The 19,689-nt window shown below is 37.3% G+C and overlaps 1 protein-coding gene across 6 annotated transcripts in view; it reads left to right on the top strand.

Moving 5' to 3' along the window:
- DGKB (diacylglycerol kinase beta) overlaps positions 1-19,689 on the top strand; it is a 706,264-nt gene that overhangs the window by 173,355 nt on the left and 513,220 nt on the right. For 5 of the 6 annotated variants that reach the window (XM_036862745.1, XM_036862743.1, XM_036862746.1 and 2 more), the window contains one exon: positions 147-300. The exons of the other annotated variant lie outside the window; for it this stretch is intronic. In XM_036862745.1, coding sequence (XP_036718640.1) covers positions 147-300 — 154 coding nt within the window. The remainder of the gene's footprint in view (positions 1-146; positions 301-19,689) is intronic. 6 annotated transcript variants of the gene reach the window in all.

The raw sequence follows: 19,689 nt of genomic DNA, 5'->3' as shown, positions 1-19,689 counted from the left end.
GATTTAGTTCTCAAATAGTTACCTTCCTTTTGTAGACTTGGATTTAAGAATGTTTGAGGTCGTGTCTACTACTAATGATTTTGAGCATAGCACAAAATCTTAACATTGGTTGAGTCTTAAAATATATGTTTAAATTTTTTTTTCAGACGATAGATTTTGAAGGTTTCAAGCTATTTATGAAGACATTCCTGGAAGCCGAGCTTCCTGATGATTTCACAACACACCTTTTCATGTCATTTAGCAACAAGTTTCCTCATTCTAGTCCAATGGTAAAAAGTAAGCCTACTCTCCTCTCAGGTGGTAAGTTTAATTATTTACTTTAAAATGTATGTAATGCAAAAACCTCAAAGGGAAAAATCATTATAAGTTCTCTATAAGATGAGATGATTTGTTTAAAAATTACCTTTTTTGCAGGATTTATCCTTTTATTATTAAGGACTGTGCAACTAAACATTAGAGACAAATATACTTTATCATTATTCATCACTTGTCATTTCAGTGTCTTAGAAGTCTATGTTTAGGTAATAATTTTAAGAGATACTTCCATCAAATTTGGAAAGTGCTCTTTTAAATGACTGGAAATATCTATATATATATATATATATATATATATATATATATATATATATATATATATAAATATATGTAGTCACAAGACAGTTATGTAAAAACATAGTATTTAATATCAGTTGTTCAAATTACCAATATACTTTCACATTTTAGATTTGTAAGCTCAGAACAGAGTTTTAATTTTTCTCTTAGATACTTATTCAGTTTGTCACAGCGCGATGGTTGGGTTCTCTCATTAGGTGTAGCTTTTTAGAGATGTCTGATGCATTAATCCCCGTCACTAATGTATCACTCTCCACACAGTCAGGAAAATAGAAATCTCACTCTATTACTTTAGAAAATGTGCAATAGGAAACTGGTTAAACAGTGTTGGAGAGTTGAAAAGGTGAAGATGAACACTGAGACACACTGAGGTAGAACCATAGGGAGCAGATGCGTCCCCTGGGTTGGAGTCATCAAAACCCAGAAGCTTGGAAGGAGGACCTCTTGGGGCTGGGAGGCAGAGTTGGGGGGTGGGTGTTGCCTGGCAGGTCTCGCTGTCAGACTCCTGTGGAGGGGACCCTTCCTGACTGGCTCTGATAGCTCAGGAGCTCAGGGAGGTTTGTGCAGGCCTGGAAGTCAAACCTCTTACAGCATCACCATGGTCTGTGCAGGACTCAATTGCGGGAGCTCACTGCACCTTCTTAGTGTGGCAGTAAGCTGGAGTCTAGAGCTCCTTGCTACTGGACCCAGGTGCTGGGACGGTGAGATGCTGGAGAGATCTAACAGATAAGTGCAAGTAGACCAGCAGGAACTAGTCCTTTCTCCCTCCTCCCTTCTTTTGTCTCCCTAGTGCCCCCTGTAAACCCAACAGGTTTCCATCTGGCAATGGAGAAATGTAGTCTACAGCAGTGTTTCCCAAACTCTTTGATCTCAGGACTCTTTTAGGCTCTTGAAAATTATTGAGGGCCCCAAAATGCTCTTGTTTATATGGGTGATATTTATTTCTATTTACCATATTAAAGATGACATTCTAGAAATTACAATGATCGGCCCCTCAGATGTTGACAAAAATAACATCTTTATGAAAAATGACTATTTTCAAAAACAAAAAAAAATTAGTGAGAAGATTGACATTATTTCACACTGTTGCAAATGACTAACATCCAACTTCATAGAAGACAGCTGAATAACCACATCCGCTGCTGTGTTGCCATATCATGTCAGGTAGCCCGTTGAAAACTCCACTGTACACCCATGAGAGAATGAGAGTGAAAAAAGCAAATGATATCTCAGAATCATCACTGATAGCATTTTGACCTTACAGATCCCCTGAGAGGGGATTAAGCATCCTATGGGAGCCACTGGTCGAGATTTCCTGTCCCAGCATCACAACATAGAATATCGAAGTGTGGGTAAAGAGGTGAGGAGAATTTTACTAATTAGCACTCTAATAAATAAAAAGCTTAAAACATATAATTAAGAAATAGGTGGGGCTTCCCTGGTGGCGCGGTGGTTGAGAGTCTGCCTGCTAATGCAGGGGACACGGGTTCGAGCCCCGGTCTGGGAGGATCCCACGTGCCGCGGAGCAACTGGGCCCGTGAGCCACAACTACTGAGCCTGCGCGTCTGGAGCCTGTGCTCCGCAACAAGAGAGGCCGCGATAGTGAGAGGCCCGCGCACCGCGATGAAGAGTGGCCCCCCCACTTGCCGCGACTAGAGGGGGCCCTAGCGCGGAAACGAAGACCCAACATAGCAATCAAGCAATCAATAAATTAAAAAAAAAAAACTTAAAAAAAAAAAAAAGAAATAGGTGATTGAGCCATAAACAAAACTTGGGCAATCTGATGAAGAGTCCACACTATTAAGCCTTATGTTGTGCTGCTTCCCTTTCTGTTAATGAAGTAAAATATTTTCCCTCGAGCTATCACATGTTGATTCAAGCTTTTTAACAGATGTACACCTTCCATATGCTATATTTTGAGCCCTTCAAAATATAGAACAATTAATATGCTTATAATCTTTAACTACCTATCAAATATTTTTGTTCCTGAAATATTTCCCCTTATACCATGAACTGAGAGGACTCCCCACACTTGCTGTTTTCTCTGAATGAGTTCCGTTTAGTTTGTCCTAAAGTGTGGTTTCAGAGCTTACCAGTGTTCTGGGCTGAAAATTTGTATATGAGACAGGTTTTTACTTGGATCTAGAAATTGAAACTTCTGTGTTCTCCGTTTCATGCTATAAATGGATTGCATATTCCTTAGAAATAACAAAGTTGTCCCTTATTTAAATTTACATGAAGCAATACTGTCCTTGGGAAACACTGTCTTCTTTAAGAAGACAAATACTGTCTTCTTTGAGAAAGAAGGGGGAACATTTGTTGATATGTTGTCTCTCTGAGTCAACAGACTCAGACTAATTGTGTCATACTTGGAGGAAGGAGACAATCTAATTACTTTGGTAGTTTTATAAGAAACTCAAACCTCAAGCCCTCTTTTCTTCAAGATAGCACATAGTAAGTACTACATAGAAGATACCAAATTTACAAGGAGTAGAGATCAAACCATGTTTCAAAATGGGAAAAAAAAATAAGGAATAACAGCTTGTACTTCTTTTGGGACAATCACACATCGTGCATAGACCTACTTGAAGGAATTGTAAGATAGGCTGTGTAACCCTCATGCAGCAATAATAAATTAAACTGTGATGCCTTTTCAAAGTGTGGCCTCCACATTTTAAGACATAGGTGCATAGTGTCCTTTGTAGGACTGTTTCTCATCCTATGTATTTTCAGAATTACCTTTGATAGTGGTTTCTTTTCTGGGAATAAGGAACCCTGGACAGTAATAAAATTTTCAAGGCCTGGGGTAGCCTTGACTCAGAAACTGAAAGATAAATAGATTTTTATTCCTAGAAACTCGCTTTGCAATAATCCAAGTTATCTACGCAAGATGTATTTGTAGTTGAAAAATCACAAATTATTTTGAATAAAGAGGTGCTATATAATCTGCTTTGTTTATCTGCTCAGAGAGTTCACATATTTCATTACCACATTACCGTCAGGAATATGGTAGCCATTCTGATTCTGTACATCAGCTGAATAATAAGGCTTCTCAATATGAAGACAAACTTTTTAAAAGGAAAAAAATGTTATTCTTGTTATGAACAGTGATCACATATTTGGTAAAAGTAAAGCATTTAGTTTTTATAGAATAAAACATTTAAAAATACTTATAAATAGGTATTAAAAGTTGTGTGTATGTAGTTGTGTTTTGTTGAACCTAATGCTCCATCTGGCATTCATGTAGTGGATGATGTATTGTTTTGGAACATTTTGTTTCCGTTAAGTGCCTCTTATCCCCTATTTAAATATAAGATGATTAATTCTGCTGTTCCCATGTTGGACTTTTAGTTTTGAAATATATCCCCAATATACCATCTTTCCAGCTTTCTTAGAACCTCTTCTGCTTCATTGTAAATCCCAAATCCCTAATCCTAAACCTCTCTGCTATTCCAACGTCCAATTTCTGATCTTACCTTCATCCCTAGAATCTATCACTTGAACTATTATCTTTACAGAAATGTTTAATTATTTGGAATCCTTTTTTTTTTTTTTTCCGCAAGTGGCTCACAAACCCTCAACCATGGATCACTATTATGACCCTGCTATTTGCACACTGAGCATAACCAGGGAGAAATCTCATAAATATGCATGCAGGTTGTTGCCACTACACATCCCTAACACCCAGTATTAACATGGCCTTAACACCTCTTCAGCTTTTAAAAAAATCTATTCTGAAAAGTATTTATTCTTGATACTGTCTCCTAGATCAATCAGGTTAAACTTTTTAAACCTCCTTTAGTTTATTCATATTTTTCTCCTCACTCTCAACAGATGACATTTTTTTTTCACATCATACAAAAAAAACAGGTGCTGTCTAAAATAAAATGCTCAATTGTTTCCCACACAACCGAAAACGGTTTCTTCAGCTCACAGAGAATACATATTACTATATTCCAGATGGAGCCCTTCATCTGAGTGAGCGTTCCATAAGGAATCAAACTAAGTGGTTTGGAAAATCAAATAATTACATTCTACCCAAATCTGCTTCTATTCCTATCTTCTTTCTGGTTGAAAGGAACCTGAGTATTTCTCAATTTCCCTACCCTAATATCTTGGTCCCTTCCTACCCTTCACTGCCTCACTACTTAGGTTTAGTTAATCACAAAATGCTCTCTATTACTCGTTGTAACTTCTTCTCAAACATTCTGCCAGTGTCAGTTTGATACATCATTGTTTGTGTCATAGACTATCAATTAGCATGACTCCCACCCAGGCCCTGCCCTCCCATCTGCAAAATGTTCTTTCTAACACAGGAGCCTGATGATATTATTCGTGGGTTCCCAAGTGCAGACTTTCACGATCACCTTGTGGAATGTTGTTTTAAACCTTTATTTCCCAAGTAAACGTAAATCCTTGATATTTAAAGCCGATTAAAGCAGAGTTACTTTGCTTTGGGGGTGGTGCAGGAGAGGTCGGAGTGCAGGGCGTCTTAGTAACTCTGCCTTCCCCCTGCCTCTGGAGACACCCCCTCCTGAAGTGACCTTACAGAGACTCCAGGGCCTGCGCAGTCCCGTTAAGAAGATGATAAAATCTGAGTTCCATAGCATTAAGCCCATGCCATGCAGCTTATAGAGTCTGCCTACCGTCCTCATTCTCTGTCTCCTTGCCCCATGCACCCAGATTCTTTTCATATCCATCTGTTTGCTGTGACTTAAAACCTGCTGTGCTTACTCAGGACTCTGGGCTTTTCTGCGTGATGTTCCCTCTGCCCTTATTTCACAGCACAACCCAGCTCCTTCAGGTCTCAGCTAATGCTTCATTTTAATTCAAGAGCATGTGCTGTGCTCCATGCTAGGGATGCAGTGATCAGTGAGAATGGGATACCTAGAGAGTGTAGCTGGGAAGCAACCCTGTGACCCTTGTTAAAGGCCCACCATCTGCCTCTGGTAGATGAGCTGGGACATCCCTGCCTCTCTCCAAATCCCACCTTTGACAGCTGTCACACAGAAACTCCTGGAATTAACCCTCTTCAGCTAAATTGTCTTTCTTTTTGTATAGGATAGCAATTAACAGCAGTTATTAATAACAATTACTTTCTCCAAGAATATGGCAATTAGAAGAGAATGTGATGTGATTTATTAACTGGTTCAGACACTCATACTATATATTCCTGTTGGGCTCCCCAGTGTCCAAAACATTGACTTTATAATAGGAAACATCCTTTATTAGCCATAGGTCAGTGTAAGAGTTCTTGTTATTTCTTATTAGTTGTTTTATAGCACACAGAGAGAAGATTTTCCTAGCACCGTTTAAATCAGATCGTGTAGTGAATTGACCAGTCGTACCATTTAATTATTCGTTTTATTATTTCCTTAATTTATGCATCCAACCGTTCATTTTTAAAAACACATTATGTGCCAGGAATTCCACAAGAAAACTGAGGATCCTTTAGAGTCAGGGAAAAAAACAGATAGGTGATCAATATTATTAGAATAAAATTAGTGCTGTGCTCTATGTGTCAGGAGCATGTGACTGAGATTTTAACCATAAATTGAAATTATCCAGGTAGAGGTAGGGGGAGGGATGGGTGGGAGTGGATTAGAAGGGAGTTCCAAGAAGAGAAAGCAACACATACAATTTCTGTTTAAATATTAAAATCATGTCCCATCAAAGGACAGTGCACAAACTTTAAGACATTCAATATTTATGCATTCAAAAGTATTTATGATCACTTACAATGTGCCAGATACTATTCAAATTACTGGGAGTACATCAGTGAGCAAAATAGAGCTACCCCTCCCATAGTCATTTACATTCTAGTGGTGAGAGAAAGACTACTAAAAATAAAATTTTATGGCACGTCAAATGGAATGAATGCTGTTGGCAAAAATGAATCAGATAGAAAGTGCGGGTCAAGGCTAAGGATGACTGAAAGTCCTAGGTTTCTCATGACGAACTGAAACTGGGATGCGGGTCATAAGGAGGTCATTTTTGATGGTCCCAGAGTAGATAGTAGGCATGACCTTGGAAGTATTGGGCACAGCCTGGAGGTAGAGTTGGGGGAGCAGTCCTGGCAGGATTGGAGTCCTGACTGCCTTCAGAGAGTGGAGGAAGGTAGACTTTTGGGGAGTCCTGAGAGATCTGGGGCTGTGCCTTGACTCAGTTGGGCTGGGACAGATGACATGACTGGAGGAGAGATGAGGTGGGTAGCCAGGACCCCATGGTGGAGAGTGTTGTCCATCATGCTATGTTTTGAATTTTATCCAGAAGAAATTGGAGAGCCATGGAAAGGATGTAAGCCAGAAAACTATTACACTGTCAGTGGTGTGGCAGCTATCATGAAGGCAGATGAGGCTAAAGATATAAAAAAGTTCCAAAGATATTTAAGATTGAGAATAATAAAAACTCTCTCTGAAAAAGTTCAGGTAATTTATCTTGGGTCCCCTCTCATTGCTCATTTGATGTGGCAATGGTTAGTGAATTTGTGCTGTGAAGCTACAATATCAGTAATGGTATTTAGCTCTTTTCATGTTGTCTGTACAACCGGAGAGTCATACCACAATGGCTTTTTTTAGACAGAAAAGGAGAAACAATGCCTTTTTGTCCATAAGGAAGTTAATCAAGTTAAGAACAGAAAATTGTGCAAGGAAGTGCTTAAACCTTTGGGAAAATGTTCTTTTGCCAAATGACCTTACTGAGTGTTCTTGCCAGAAGACACACTTCATTAACTGTGCTGAGAAGAAAGTATTACTCTTATCAGTACTGTCTTAAGGATATTAAAAATGTGTGTGTGTGTGTGTGTGTGTGTGTGTGTGCAGTGTAAAGTAGCTTTATAGGCCTTTTGTGTCTAATAAGCTACTTCAGTTTCCACCATACAAACAAGGGCAGGCCAGGTCCCAAAAAACACAAACTGAACAGAGTACAAGACTTATGTAACTATGTGATGCGGAGATTCTTGGCACACAGTAGGCCATTTCAAATATATTTGTGCTTTTATCGCTGTTGATATGCTTTATTGATAATAACAGTTATAGTCTGTGCAGCTTATATACCTACATACAAGTGCCCTAGAAATAAAGATACAAGAATTTCTATCTGTTGGCCAATAAGCATTTATGTATGTCAGCCATTACATTTTTTATGCCTCTATAGTACCAAATTCAGACTTCTAATCATTAGTAGTAGTAGTAGTAATCTACAAATTATTTTACTCCAATTAATTTTTTATCCTGAAACCCTGAAAGCCCTAAAAATCCTTCCCTAAAACCAGGGAAAACTTTGTAACTTAAAGGCCCCACTGATGATAAAATTACTGTCGGTAAAAGAAAAGTTTCTCCCAAATCTCCTCTTTAATTATTAAATGGGTTTTTGATATACTGAACTTGATTATATAGGTTTCTTTGTTCTTCTATCTGAATATGCTAAGTAAAATTTTGGTTTTCAAACTGTTCATTTTTACTATTAAATTTATTGACCCAAAATAAAGGGGTTTTGTATTTTGAATTGCGTCTTAATAATTACATATTAAATGATAGTGTTATCTTAAGATTGTTTCATAATATGTTCACAAATACTGATTTACAGTTTTGGAGATCCTTACGAGGGCAATATGATATTTAGTACTTTACAGTCTCAAATCAATCATAATATTATTTAATTTGTGTTAATTCGTGTTATGCTCTAAAAATACTTAGTAGAAAATGTGCTATGGTATTGAGCATTTGCTTTAATCTGCTAGAACAAAAACCCTATGAAAATGGGATTTTTCATCTGCTTTGTTCAGTACTTTATCTCCAATGCCTGGAACCTGGTTTTACATGCCTGGAACCTGGTTTCACATGACTAATATTAAAGGACCTTAATATTTATTTAGGTTTATGTTTATAAAGGCTATGTTAGTTGTATACCTATGAAAAAACACAGTTAAGCAAAAAGAAAAATCATTCATAATCCATTTCCCATAAGAAAATGCAGGTAAAGATTTGGTAAATATGTATTTTCGTGTTTGCATGTTTACACATGCAAGCAAGCACATCCACAGGCTTCTCACAAACATGTATTAAGTGGATGGCCCAAGGACTGATCTGAATGGAAGATGAATTTAGAGCTCTCAGCCATGGCTAGGATTTCTAATTTCCTTCCAAAGGTTTATGAAATAATGTATGCACTCTCAAGAGTCTTGAAAACCAGACCCTTAAAACAAAAGGTCATTTATTGAGAGGCAGGAGACAGATTTCTCTGCTTTATTTTTCTCTCTGTAGCCCCACAAAATTATACTTAAAGCATGAAATCCCACATCAGGCTGCCTTTTGAATTGTGGATGCACAACTGGTCTTTGTTTTCTTGAAAGCGAAATGGAGATAAGAAGTATATCGATCTTACTGGGTATTGTGGGACTCAAAAACATAATGTATTAGGTACCTTAGGAATGCCAACTTTTACCGTTATTTTATTTATTTATTTTTTTAAACATCTTAATTGAAGTATAATTGCTTTACAATGGTGTGTTAGTTTCTGCTTTATAACAAAGTGAATCAGTTATACATATACATATGTTCCCATATCTCTTCCCTCTTGCATCTCCCTCCCTCCCACCCTCCCTATCCCACCCCTCTAGGTGGTCACAAAGCACCGAGCTGATCTCCCTGTGCTATGCGGCTGCTTCCCACTAGCTATTGGTTTTACATTTGATAGTGTATATATGTCCATGACACTCTCTCACCCTGTCATATCTCACCCCTCCCCCTCCCCATATCCTCAAGTCCATTCTCTAGTAGGTCTGTGTCTTTATTCCCGTCTTGCCACTAGGTTCTTCATGGCCTTTTTTTTTTCCTTAGATTCCATAAATATGTGTTAGCATACTGTATTTGTTTTTCTCTTTCTGACTTACTTCACTCTGTATGACAGACTCTAACTCCATCCACCTCATTACAAATACCTCCATTTCATTTCTTTTTATGGCTGAGTAATATTCCATTTTATATATGTGCCACATCTTCTTTATCCATTCATCCGATGATGGACACTTAGGTTGCTTCCATGTCCTGGCTATTGTAAATAGAGCTGCAATGAACATTTTGGTACATGACTCTTTTTGAACTATGGTTTTCTCAGGGTCTATGCCCAGTAGTGGATTGCTGGGTCAATATGGTAGTTCTAGTTTTAGTTTTTTAAGGAACCTCCATACTGTTCTCCATAGTGGCTGTATCAATTTACATTCCCACCAACAGTGCAAGAGTGTTCCCTTTCCTCCACACCCTCTCCAGCATTTATTGTTTCTAGATTTTTTGATGATGGCCATTCTGACCAGTGTGAGATGATATCTCATTGTAGTTTTGATTTGCATTTCTCTAATGTTAATGATGTTGAGCATTCTTTCATGTGTCTGTTGGCAATCTGTATATCTTCTTTGGAGAAATGTCTATTTAGGTCTTCTGCCCATTTTTGGATTGGGTTGCTTGCTTTTTTGTTATTGAGCTGCATGAGCTGCTTGTAAATCTTGGAGATTAATCCTTTGTCAGTTGCTTCATTTGCAAATATTTTCTCCCATTCTGAGGGTTGTCTTTTGGTCTTGTTTATGGTTTCCTTTGCTGTGCAAAAGCTTTTAAGTTTCATTAGGTCCCATTTGTTTATTTGTGTTTTTATTTCCATTTCTCTAGGAGCTGGGTCAAAAAGAATCCTGCTGTGATTTATGTCATAGAGTGTTCTGCCTATGTTTTCCTCTAAGAGTTTGATAGTGTCTGGCCTTACACTTAGGTCTTTAATCCATTTTGAGTTTATTTTTATGTATTGTGTCAGGGAGTGTTCTAATTTCATACTTTTACATGTACCTGTCCAATTTTCCCAGCACCACTTATTGAAGAGACTGTCTTTTCTCCACTGTATATGCTTGCCTCCTTTATCAAAGACAAGGTGACCATATGTGCGTGGGTTTATCTCTGGGCTTTCTATCCTGTTCCATTGATCTCTATTTCTGTTTTTGTGCCAGTACCAAACTGTCTTGATCAATGTAGCTTTGTAATATATTCTGAAGTCAGGGCGCCTGATTCCTCCAGCTCCATTTTTCGTTCTCAAGATTGCTTTGGCTATTCAGGGTCTTTTGTGTTTCCATACAAATTGTGAAATTTTTTGTTCTAGTTCTGTGAAATATGCCAGTGGTAGTTTGATAGGGATTGCATTGAATCTGTAGATTGCTTTGGGTAGTAGAGTCACTTTCACAATGTTGATTCTTCCAATCCAAGAAGATGGTATATCTCTCCATCTATTTGTATCACCTTTAATTTCTTTCATCAGTGTCTTATAATTTTCTGCATATAGGTCTTTTGTCTCCTTAGGTAGGTTTATTCCTAGGTATTTTATCCTTTTTGTTGCAATGGTAAATGGGAGTGTTTTCTTAATTTCACTTTCACATTTTTCGTCATTACTGTATAGAAATGCAAGAGATTTCTGTGCATTAATTTTGTATCCTGCTACTTTACCAAATGCATTGATTAGCTGTAGTAGTTTTCTGGTAGCATCTTTAGGATTCTCTATGTATAGTATCATGTCATCTGCAAACAGTGACAGCTTTACTTCTTCTTTTCCGATTTGGATTCCTTTTATTTCTTTTTCTTCTCTGATTGCTGTGACTAACACTTCCAAAACTATGTTGAATAATAGTGGTGAGAGTGGGCAACCTTGTCTTGTTCCTGATCTTAGTGGAAATGGTTTCAGTTTTTCACCATTGAGGAAGATGTTGACTGTGGGTTTGTCATATATGGCCTTTATTATGTTGATAAGTTCCTCTATGCCTACTTTCTGCAGGGCTTTTATCATAAATGGGTGTTGAATTTTGTCGAAAGCTTTCTCTGCATCTATTGAGATGATCATATGGTTTTTCTCCTTCAATTTGTTAATATGGTGTATCACGTTGATTGATTTGCGTATATTGAAGAATCCTTGCATTCCTGGGATAAACCCCACTTGATCATGGTGTATGATCCTTTTAATGTGCTGTTGGATTCTGTTTGCTAGTATTTTGTTGAGGATTTTTGCGTCTAGGTTCATCAGTGATATTGGCCTGTAGTTTTCTTTCTTTGTGACATCTTTGTCTGGTTTTGGTATCAGGGTGATGGTGGCCTCGTAGAAGGAGTTTGGGAGTGTTCCTCCCTCTGCAATATTTTGGAAGAGTTTGAGAAGGATAGGTGTTAGCTCTTCTCTAAATGTTTGATAGAATTCGCCTGTGAAGCCATCTGGTCCTGGGCTTTTGTCTGTTGGAAGATTTTTAATCACAGTTTCGATTTCAGTGCTTGTGATTGGCCTGTTCATATTTTCTATTTCTTCCTGGTTCAGTCTCGGCAGGTTGTACATTTCTAAGAATCTGTCCATTTCTTCCAGGTTGTCCATTTTATTGGCATAGAGTTGCTTGTAGTAATCTCTCATGATCGTTTGTATTTCTGCAGTGTCAGTGGTTACTTCTCCTTTTTCATTTCTAATTCTATTGATTTGAGTCTTCTCCCTTTTTCGCTTGATGAGTCTGGCTAATGGTGTATCACTTTTGTTTATCTTCTCAAAGAACCAGCTTTTAGTTTTATTGATCTTTGCTATTGTCTCCTTCATTTCTTTTTCATTTATTTGTGATCTGATCTTTATGATTTCTTTCCTTCTGCTAGCTTTGGGGTTTTTTTGTTCCTCTTTCTCTAATTACTTTATTTGCAAGGTTAGGTTGTTTATTTGAGATGTTTCCTGTTTCTTGATGTAGGCTTGTATTGCTATAAACTTCCCTCTTAGAACTGCTTTTGCTGCACCCCATAGGTTTTGGGTCATTGTGTCTCCATTGTCATTTGTTTCTAGGTATTTTTTGATTTCCCCTTTGATTTCTTCAGTGATCACTTCGTTATTAAGTAGTGTATTGTGTAGCCTCCATGTGTTTGTATTTTTTACAGATCTTTTCCTGTAATTGATATCTAGTCTCATAGCGTTGTGGTCGGAAAAGATAATTGATACGATCTCAATTTTCTTAAATTTACCAAGGCTTGATTTGTGACACAAGATATGATCTATCCTGGAGAATGTTCCATGAGCACTTGAGAAAAATGTGTATTCTGTTGTTTTTGGGTGGAATGTCCTATAAATATCAATTAAGTCCATCTTGTTTAATGTATCATTTAAAGCTTGTGTTTCCTTATTTATTTTCATCTTGGATGATCTGTCCATTGGTGAAAGTGGGGTGTTAAAGTCCCCTACTATGATTGTGTTGCTGTCGATTTCCTCTTTTATGGCTGTTAGTATTTGCCTTATGTATTGAGGTGCTCCTATGTTGGGTGCATAAATATTTACAATTGTTATACCTTCCTCTTGGATCGATCCCTTGATCATTATATAGTGTCCTTTGTCTCTTGTAATAGTCTTTATTTTAAAGTCTATTTTGTCTGATATGAGAATTGCTACTCCAGCTTTCTTTTGATTTCCATTTGCATGGAATATCTTTTTCCATCCCCTCACTTTCAGTCTGTATGTGTCTCTAGGTCTGAAGTGGGTCTCTTGTAGACAGCATATATATGGGTCTTGTTTTTGTATCCATTCAGCCAGTCTGTGTCTTTTGGTGGGAGCATTTAATCGATTTATATTTAAGGTAATTATCGATATGTATGTTCCTATTCCCATTTTCTAAAATGTTTTGGGTTTGTTATTGTAGGTGTTTTCCTTCTCTTGTGTTTCTTGCCTAGAGAAGTTCCTTTAGCATTTGTTGTAAAGCTGGTTTGGTGGTGCTGAACTCTCTCAGCTTTTGCTTGTCTGTAAAGGTTTTAATTTCTCCATCAAATCTGAATGAGATCCTTGCTGGGTAGAGTAACCTTGGTTGTAGGTTTTTCTCCTTCATCACTTTAAGTATATCCTGCCACTCCCTTCTGGCTTGCAGAGTTTCTGCTGAAAGATCAGCTGTTAACCTTATGGGGATTCCCTTGTGTGTTATTTGTTGTTTTACCCTTGCTGCTTTTAATATGTTTTCTTTATATTTAATTTTTGACAGTTTGTTTAATATGTGTCTTGGCGTGTTTCTCCTTGGATTTATCCTGTATGGGACTCTCTGTGCTTCCAGGACTTGATTAACTATTTCCTTTCCCATATTAGGGAAGTTTTCAACTATAATCTCTTCAAATATTTTCTCAGTCCCTTTCTTTTTCACTTCTTCTTCTGGGACCCCTATAATTCGAATGTTGGTGCGTTTAATGTTGTCCCAGAGGTGTCTGAGACTGTCCTCAGTTCTTTTCATTCTTTTTTCTTTATCCTGCTCTGCAGTAGTTATTTCCACCATTTTATCTTCCAGGTCACTTATCCGTTCTTCTGCCTCAGATATTCTGCTATTGATCCCATCTAGAATATTTTTTATTTCATTTATTGTGTTTTTCATCGTTGCTTGGTTCCTCTTTAGTTCTTCTACGTCCTTGTTAAATGTTTCTTGCATTTTGTCTATTCTATTTCCAAGATTTTGGATCATCCTTACTATCATTATTCTGAATTCTTTTTCAGGTAGACTACCTATTTCCTCTTCATTTGTTAGGTGTGGTGTGTTTTGACCCTGCTCCTTCATCTGCTGTGTGTTTTTCTGTCATCTCATTTTGCTTATCTTACTGTGTTTGGGGTCTCCTTTTCACAGGCTGCAGGTTCGTAGTTCCCGTTGTTTTTGGTATCTGTCCCCAGTGGCTAAGGTTGGTTCAGTGGGTTGTGTAGGCTTCCTGGTGGAGGGGACTAGTGCCTGTGTTCTGGTGGATGAGGCTGGATCTTGTCTTTCTGGTGGGCACGTCCACGTCTAGTGGTGTGTTTTGGGGTGTCTGTGGCCTTATTATGATTTTAGGCAGCCTTCTACTAATGGATGGGGCTGTGTTCCTGTCTTGCTAGTTGTTTGGCATGGGGTGTCCAGCACTGTAGCTTGCTGGTCATTGAGTGAAGCTGGGTCTTGATGTTGAGATGGAGATCTCTGAGGGATTTTCGCCGTTTGATATTATGTGGAGCTGGGAAGTCTGTTGTGGACCAGTGTCCTGAAGTTGGCTCTCCCACCTCAGAGGCACAGCCCTGATGCCTGGCTGGAGCACCAAGAGCCTTTCGTCCACACGGCTTTTGGGAGGTCTGACGTTTTCTGCCAGCGTTCAGTGGGTGTTCTGTAGGAGCAGTTTCACGTGTAGATGTATTTCTAATGTATCTGTGGGAAGGAAGGTGATCTTCGCGTCTTACTCTTCCGCCATCTTCTTCTAGTCCCCCCCCATTATTAATTAAACAGATCATTTTCCTGTGTTTTAGTTTGCAAACACAGGATAAAGGTCAAATTCAATATAGTTTTTTTTTTCCACTAAGATGCCATACATCCTGAAAGAGTACAGTCAAATTTAAGGAGTATTATTGGGATTTCTTTTTAATGTAACAAATATAGAAATTTTGGTAGCATGTCTTCTTTTCATATGTGGTGGTTTAATTCCCATGCTTAGGTATAGTCACGAAACAGAGTAATTCAACCAACTCTCAATTCTCTGCCTGTAGACAGTGTTTCACCTGCATTATGGTTGCCACCAGCCCAATGTAACTTTGAAATCTAAATTTAAGTTAGTTAACAATCAGTCAAAACAATTCAGTTCTCCAGTCAAACGCTAGCCACATTTCACGTGTTCAACAACCATATGTGGTTAATACTACTATATTGAACAATGTGTATATAGAACGTTTCTATCATTGAAGAATATTCTACTGGACAGGACTGATAGAGCAAGTCTTGTTTTTACTGCTTTTGAAAAGAGCTCAAAGATTGGAGTTAGATGACCTGTCTTCAACTCTTAACTCCTGGGATTGCTATGTGACTATCAGTAGTTTACTCTCTGACTTTCCACCCTTTTCTCTCACAAATGGAATTGCAGGGTCAGTGCACACAGCCAGGAATGTTATCCTTGCTCTTTTGCAGAGTTTGTTCTGCTCCTAGGACATCACCCCCAAAGACCTGCTTCAAACCCTGTTCCTTATAATTGCTTGTTTCAGGTTTTTGCCAGGGGCCAAAAAGATGAAACCCATATGATGTTCTTAGAGGGATTTTGCTGACCCTAGTCTCTTGTCAAGGACTGTATCCATTGCCTGTCCTCATTTTATGAGGAATCACAATCTAGTTTACGCAGTCTATCTCATCTTGCTGCAGGTTTGTGTAAGCATAAAAAATTTTTATTTTAATTATATTATTTTAAGACAAACATAGTTAGAAGGTTAAGTCTAAAAATCATGAAATGTGTGATAATATGAAGCAACTGTTGTTATTCTTGGTTATCTGTGCTACTCATCATGACTATTAATATGAATATTGGAAGTATGATATGTGACTACACTATGTGACAAATTGCTTCATAAGCCTGTTAAATTTCTGCAAATTGAACCAGTATAAAAAAAATGGAAAAACCAAATTACCAGAGTGTTTTATTGCCTTATAAGTTTAGAATTTTAATTCATGTCATTATTTCATAATAATAATAACAGTTTTGAATATTTCATTTTAATAGATGAAGGGAAATGATGGAGATAACGCTACCATTTTCATTATCTGGAATGCAAGTGTTTGAAAATAAAATAAACTGGAGCAGAGGCAGTAATTGAACATGTACCCAGAACTGATTTGCTAACAATTGAACCTTGAGACTAGAATTAAAAGTATCTATTAGAATAAAACTTTTTAGGTCATTGTTTTAAGAAATGGAGTGTCTGTATTGGAATACAATGAAAATCGTGTGCTTGAAGAATATGATAATCGTAGGCAATATTCAGTTTGACTAATGCTAAGTCTTTTTGTAGTTAAAACTTTGAAGAGAATAATGTTTATATATATATATGTGTATATACATATATATAATCATCATAAAAACAGAAAAATGCCATCGAAGTACAAGATAATTATTCCTAATAAAACTAATAGACTCTAATTACTTTGCCTATTTTTCACTTTATTTTGTACTTTGTTGTACCTTGTAATATATATTATATGTGTATAGGTATATATGCATCACTTTTGTGGGGAAATATTTAAAGAAGCATAGCCTTGGGCAAGTCAGAGAACCTGCAAATTTGGATGTCAGTCACATGATCTTCAGAGCTAAATATTGACCACTTGAGGCAAAGAAAAACCACACTGTGTTTTACCTAGCTTCATGTGCAGTTCCAATTCTAAAGAGAGAGTTTCACCGATGCTTGGATGGGTTAAAATGGAGTTTGTTAAAGGGAAGTAGACTTTTTCTTTAAATTAATTAATTAATTTATTATTTATTTATTTATTTATTTATTTATTTATTTATTTATTTATGGCTGTGTTGGGTCTTCGTTGCTGTGCAGGGGCTTCCTCTAGTTGTGGCGAGCGTGGGCTACGTTTCATTCCAGTGCGTGGGCTTCTCATTGCGGTGGCTTCTCTTGTTGCGGAGCATGGGATCTAGACACGCGGGCTTAAGTGTTTGCAGCATGTGGGCTCAGTAGTTGTGGCTTGCAGGCTCTAGAGCACAGGCTCAGTAGTTGTGGCACATGGATTTAGTTGCTCTGGGGCATGTAGGATCTGCCCGGACCAGGGCTCGAACCCGTGTCCCCTGCATTGGCAGATGGATTCTTAACCACTGCACCACCAGGGAAGTCCCAAGGGAAGTAGACTTTTGAACCTCTTCTTCAGAGGCTATTATTGCTAAAGAGAAGTGTAGGATTCCATTTACCACCTGGTTTCCTTGAGGAGCTGCAACCAAGAAACCAGGCTTGCTATGTCCTGTTTGCCATTTGCATGGTCTCGTGTGTGTCCTGTATAAGCCTTAGCACAAACCGCTTAAAAGGAAAAGGACTTTTCTTCAGGGAAGTGAACTTTCCTAGAGGGAGATAAATACTGGGAAAGAGCTACAGCCAAGTTTAGGGACAGGAAAAAAAAAAAATTTCGAAAGGGTAGAATAGGGTGTAAAAACAACCTCTATGAAGACAGATTGAGGCCCTAGGGCCTGCTTTCAAAATATTAAATGAAAATATAAGGAAACATTTTCACCACTTAAGAGAAAGTGGGCTGATCTAGGGTAGGGGGTTAGGAGCAGGAACAAACCTATGAGCTTTTTCAATGTAACACGTCAAGATTTAGTGGTCCAGCTCTATAATTTTTTTGTTGTAAAGTAATTGTGGAAAAGGTCATTGACATTTTATTTTTTTTTCCTCTGATGCACCCTATAAATCATTGTGAAAAGTATATGTTTTACCTCTCACATTTAGCTGAAATTGGACTTAAGGAAAAACTGATTAGTTTTTCATTGTGTGTTGTCATATATGCCCATAATTTCTTTTTTAAATAACCTTTAAATTCTTTTAAATGTTAAACTATGACACAATTCAATGCATGATACAACTTTTTGTTTACAACGTATCATGAACAGAAAATGGCAAATAGTCAACTCATTTTATCAAAGAAAATAATTTTAGTATAGTAACATGTTTCTTGTTTAAAAGTAGTGTTAAGTTGAAATAATACATTAATGTTCATATTCAATATGTACATTACATACAGGAAAGGCAAACAGAAAATTATGATACTCATTTTCCAAATGTCTGTGTTTAGTATTATGAAAATTGACAATGAAATACCATAACCTTCATTTTATATATACAAATGATCATAAGTGAACATATGTAAGTGAAAACGTATACCTTTTGGCATTCTTCCAAATGAATGTGATGATACATGCTTTTTATTCTTGTTTTATGCTGAGTTTTTGTATAAAAGAGTTAAATCAAGCTGATTAAATCATTTCAGTACCATAAGCGGGGAGCATAGAAGAGAGGATTAGCTCATCAGGCAGGATGAGTTAGGTCATAGTTTATCCAACCATAATTCAAGGGCTGTGTTCTCCGAGTCTGGAAGTTATGGTCATGTGAAGGATCAGTGCCAAAATGTCTTTTATCACAAGCTGAAACTGCTTATTTCTGCAGCTGGCTAGGCTTTAGATGATTAGTTAGAATTAGTCAGGTATTTTCTTTTCAAAGCTCAGGATTGTCTTCTGTTCTCTGCCTTTGGTTTATAAAAGTGACTATGTTAGTTTGTATCAGATATACAGTGACACTTTTGCTAAGGGAGGAAATCCATTTATAATATGTGTATATGTGTGTGTGTATATATATATATATATATATATATATATATATATATATATCTTTTTCAATAACTATAAACAGAAGTGGAATTAATGTGAAGCACAGAGATGTATTTGAAATAAAGAAGACTTTGGTAAAAAAAGAAAGATGTAAAGCATTGTTTTTCAAACTGTGAATTGTGGCCCATGGTGGGTAATGAATTCAGTTTAAGGGGTCTTTGACAGAATTTTAAGACTGGAATAGAAAAGAAGAGAATAGGTTAACACAGAAAACATTGGCACAGTTATGAAACCTACTTGTGTGTGTGCATGTGTGTGTGTTATTTGTGCTGGATTAAGATGTAAACTGTTTTTCTTACTTTTCCTTACTATTGGCCTTGAACAAAAATACTCTATAAGCTGTTAGTGTAGAATAAAAAGGATAAAGTTGCTAGTTATGAAACTGTGGGCAGTTAATCTCACTAAGCCTGTTTCTCATCTGTAAAATGGGATTAATGCAATCTCCCCTCACAGGGTTAATGGGAGAATTAAGTGAAATGATACATGTTCAAGTGCCCAGCATGGTTCCTGCCACATAGTGTACATTCAATAAATGGTATATTTTATTAGTAGTAACATTGTGACTACTAAACTAATTAACTGCTGACTTTTCAGAATGCATTAAATTATACTCCGGGGTATCTTGAAATGGCTGAAGGAAATCACAGGTGTTCAATCAAAGTTATACATGGAAAGAGATAGACCAGAGCAAGAGATGTGGTCAGGTGGAGGTATGCTGATGAATGACAGGCTTGTAGAACTGTATTTGGTTAAGATTATTCCCTACATTCCAGTAACTCCTGGTTGATTAGGAATCAAGTAGCCATTCAGCCCATTAGCCATCTCACCCACATACCTTTTATACGGCCAAATAGACCTCAAAGGATAATTGGGGTTTACCTTGAGGTCTTGTCAGATACATATG

Source organism: Balaenoptera musculus, chromosome 9 (assembly GCF_009873245.2).
Source record: "Balaenoptera musculus isolate JJ_BM4_2016_0621 chromosome 9, mBalMus1.pri.v3, whole genome shotgun sequence".
In the NCBI taxonomy this organism is placed as follows: Eukaryota; Metazoa; Chordata; class Mammalia; order Artiodactyla; family Balaenopteridae; genus Balaenoptera; species Balaenoptera musculus.
The sequence above is the reverse complement of the archived record's forward strand: the minus strand, read 5'-3'. Positions and strand labels throughout refer to the sequence as shown.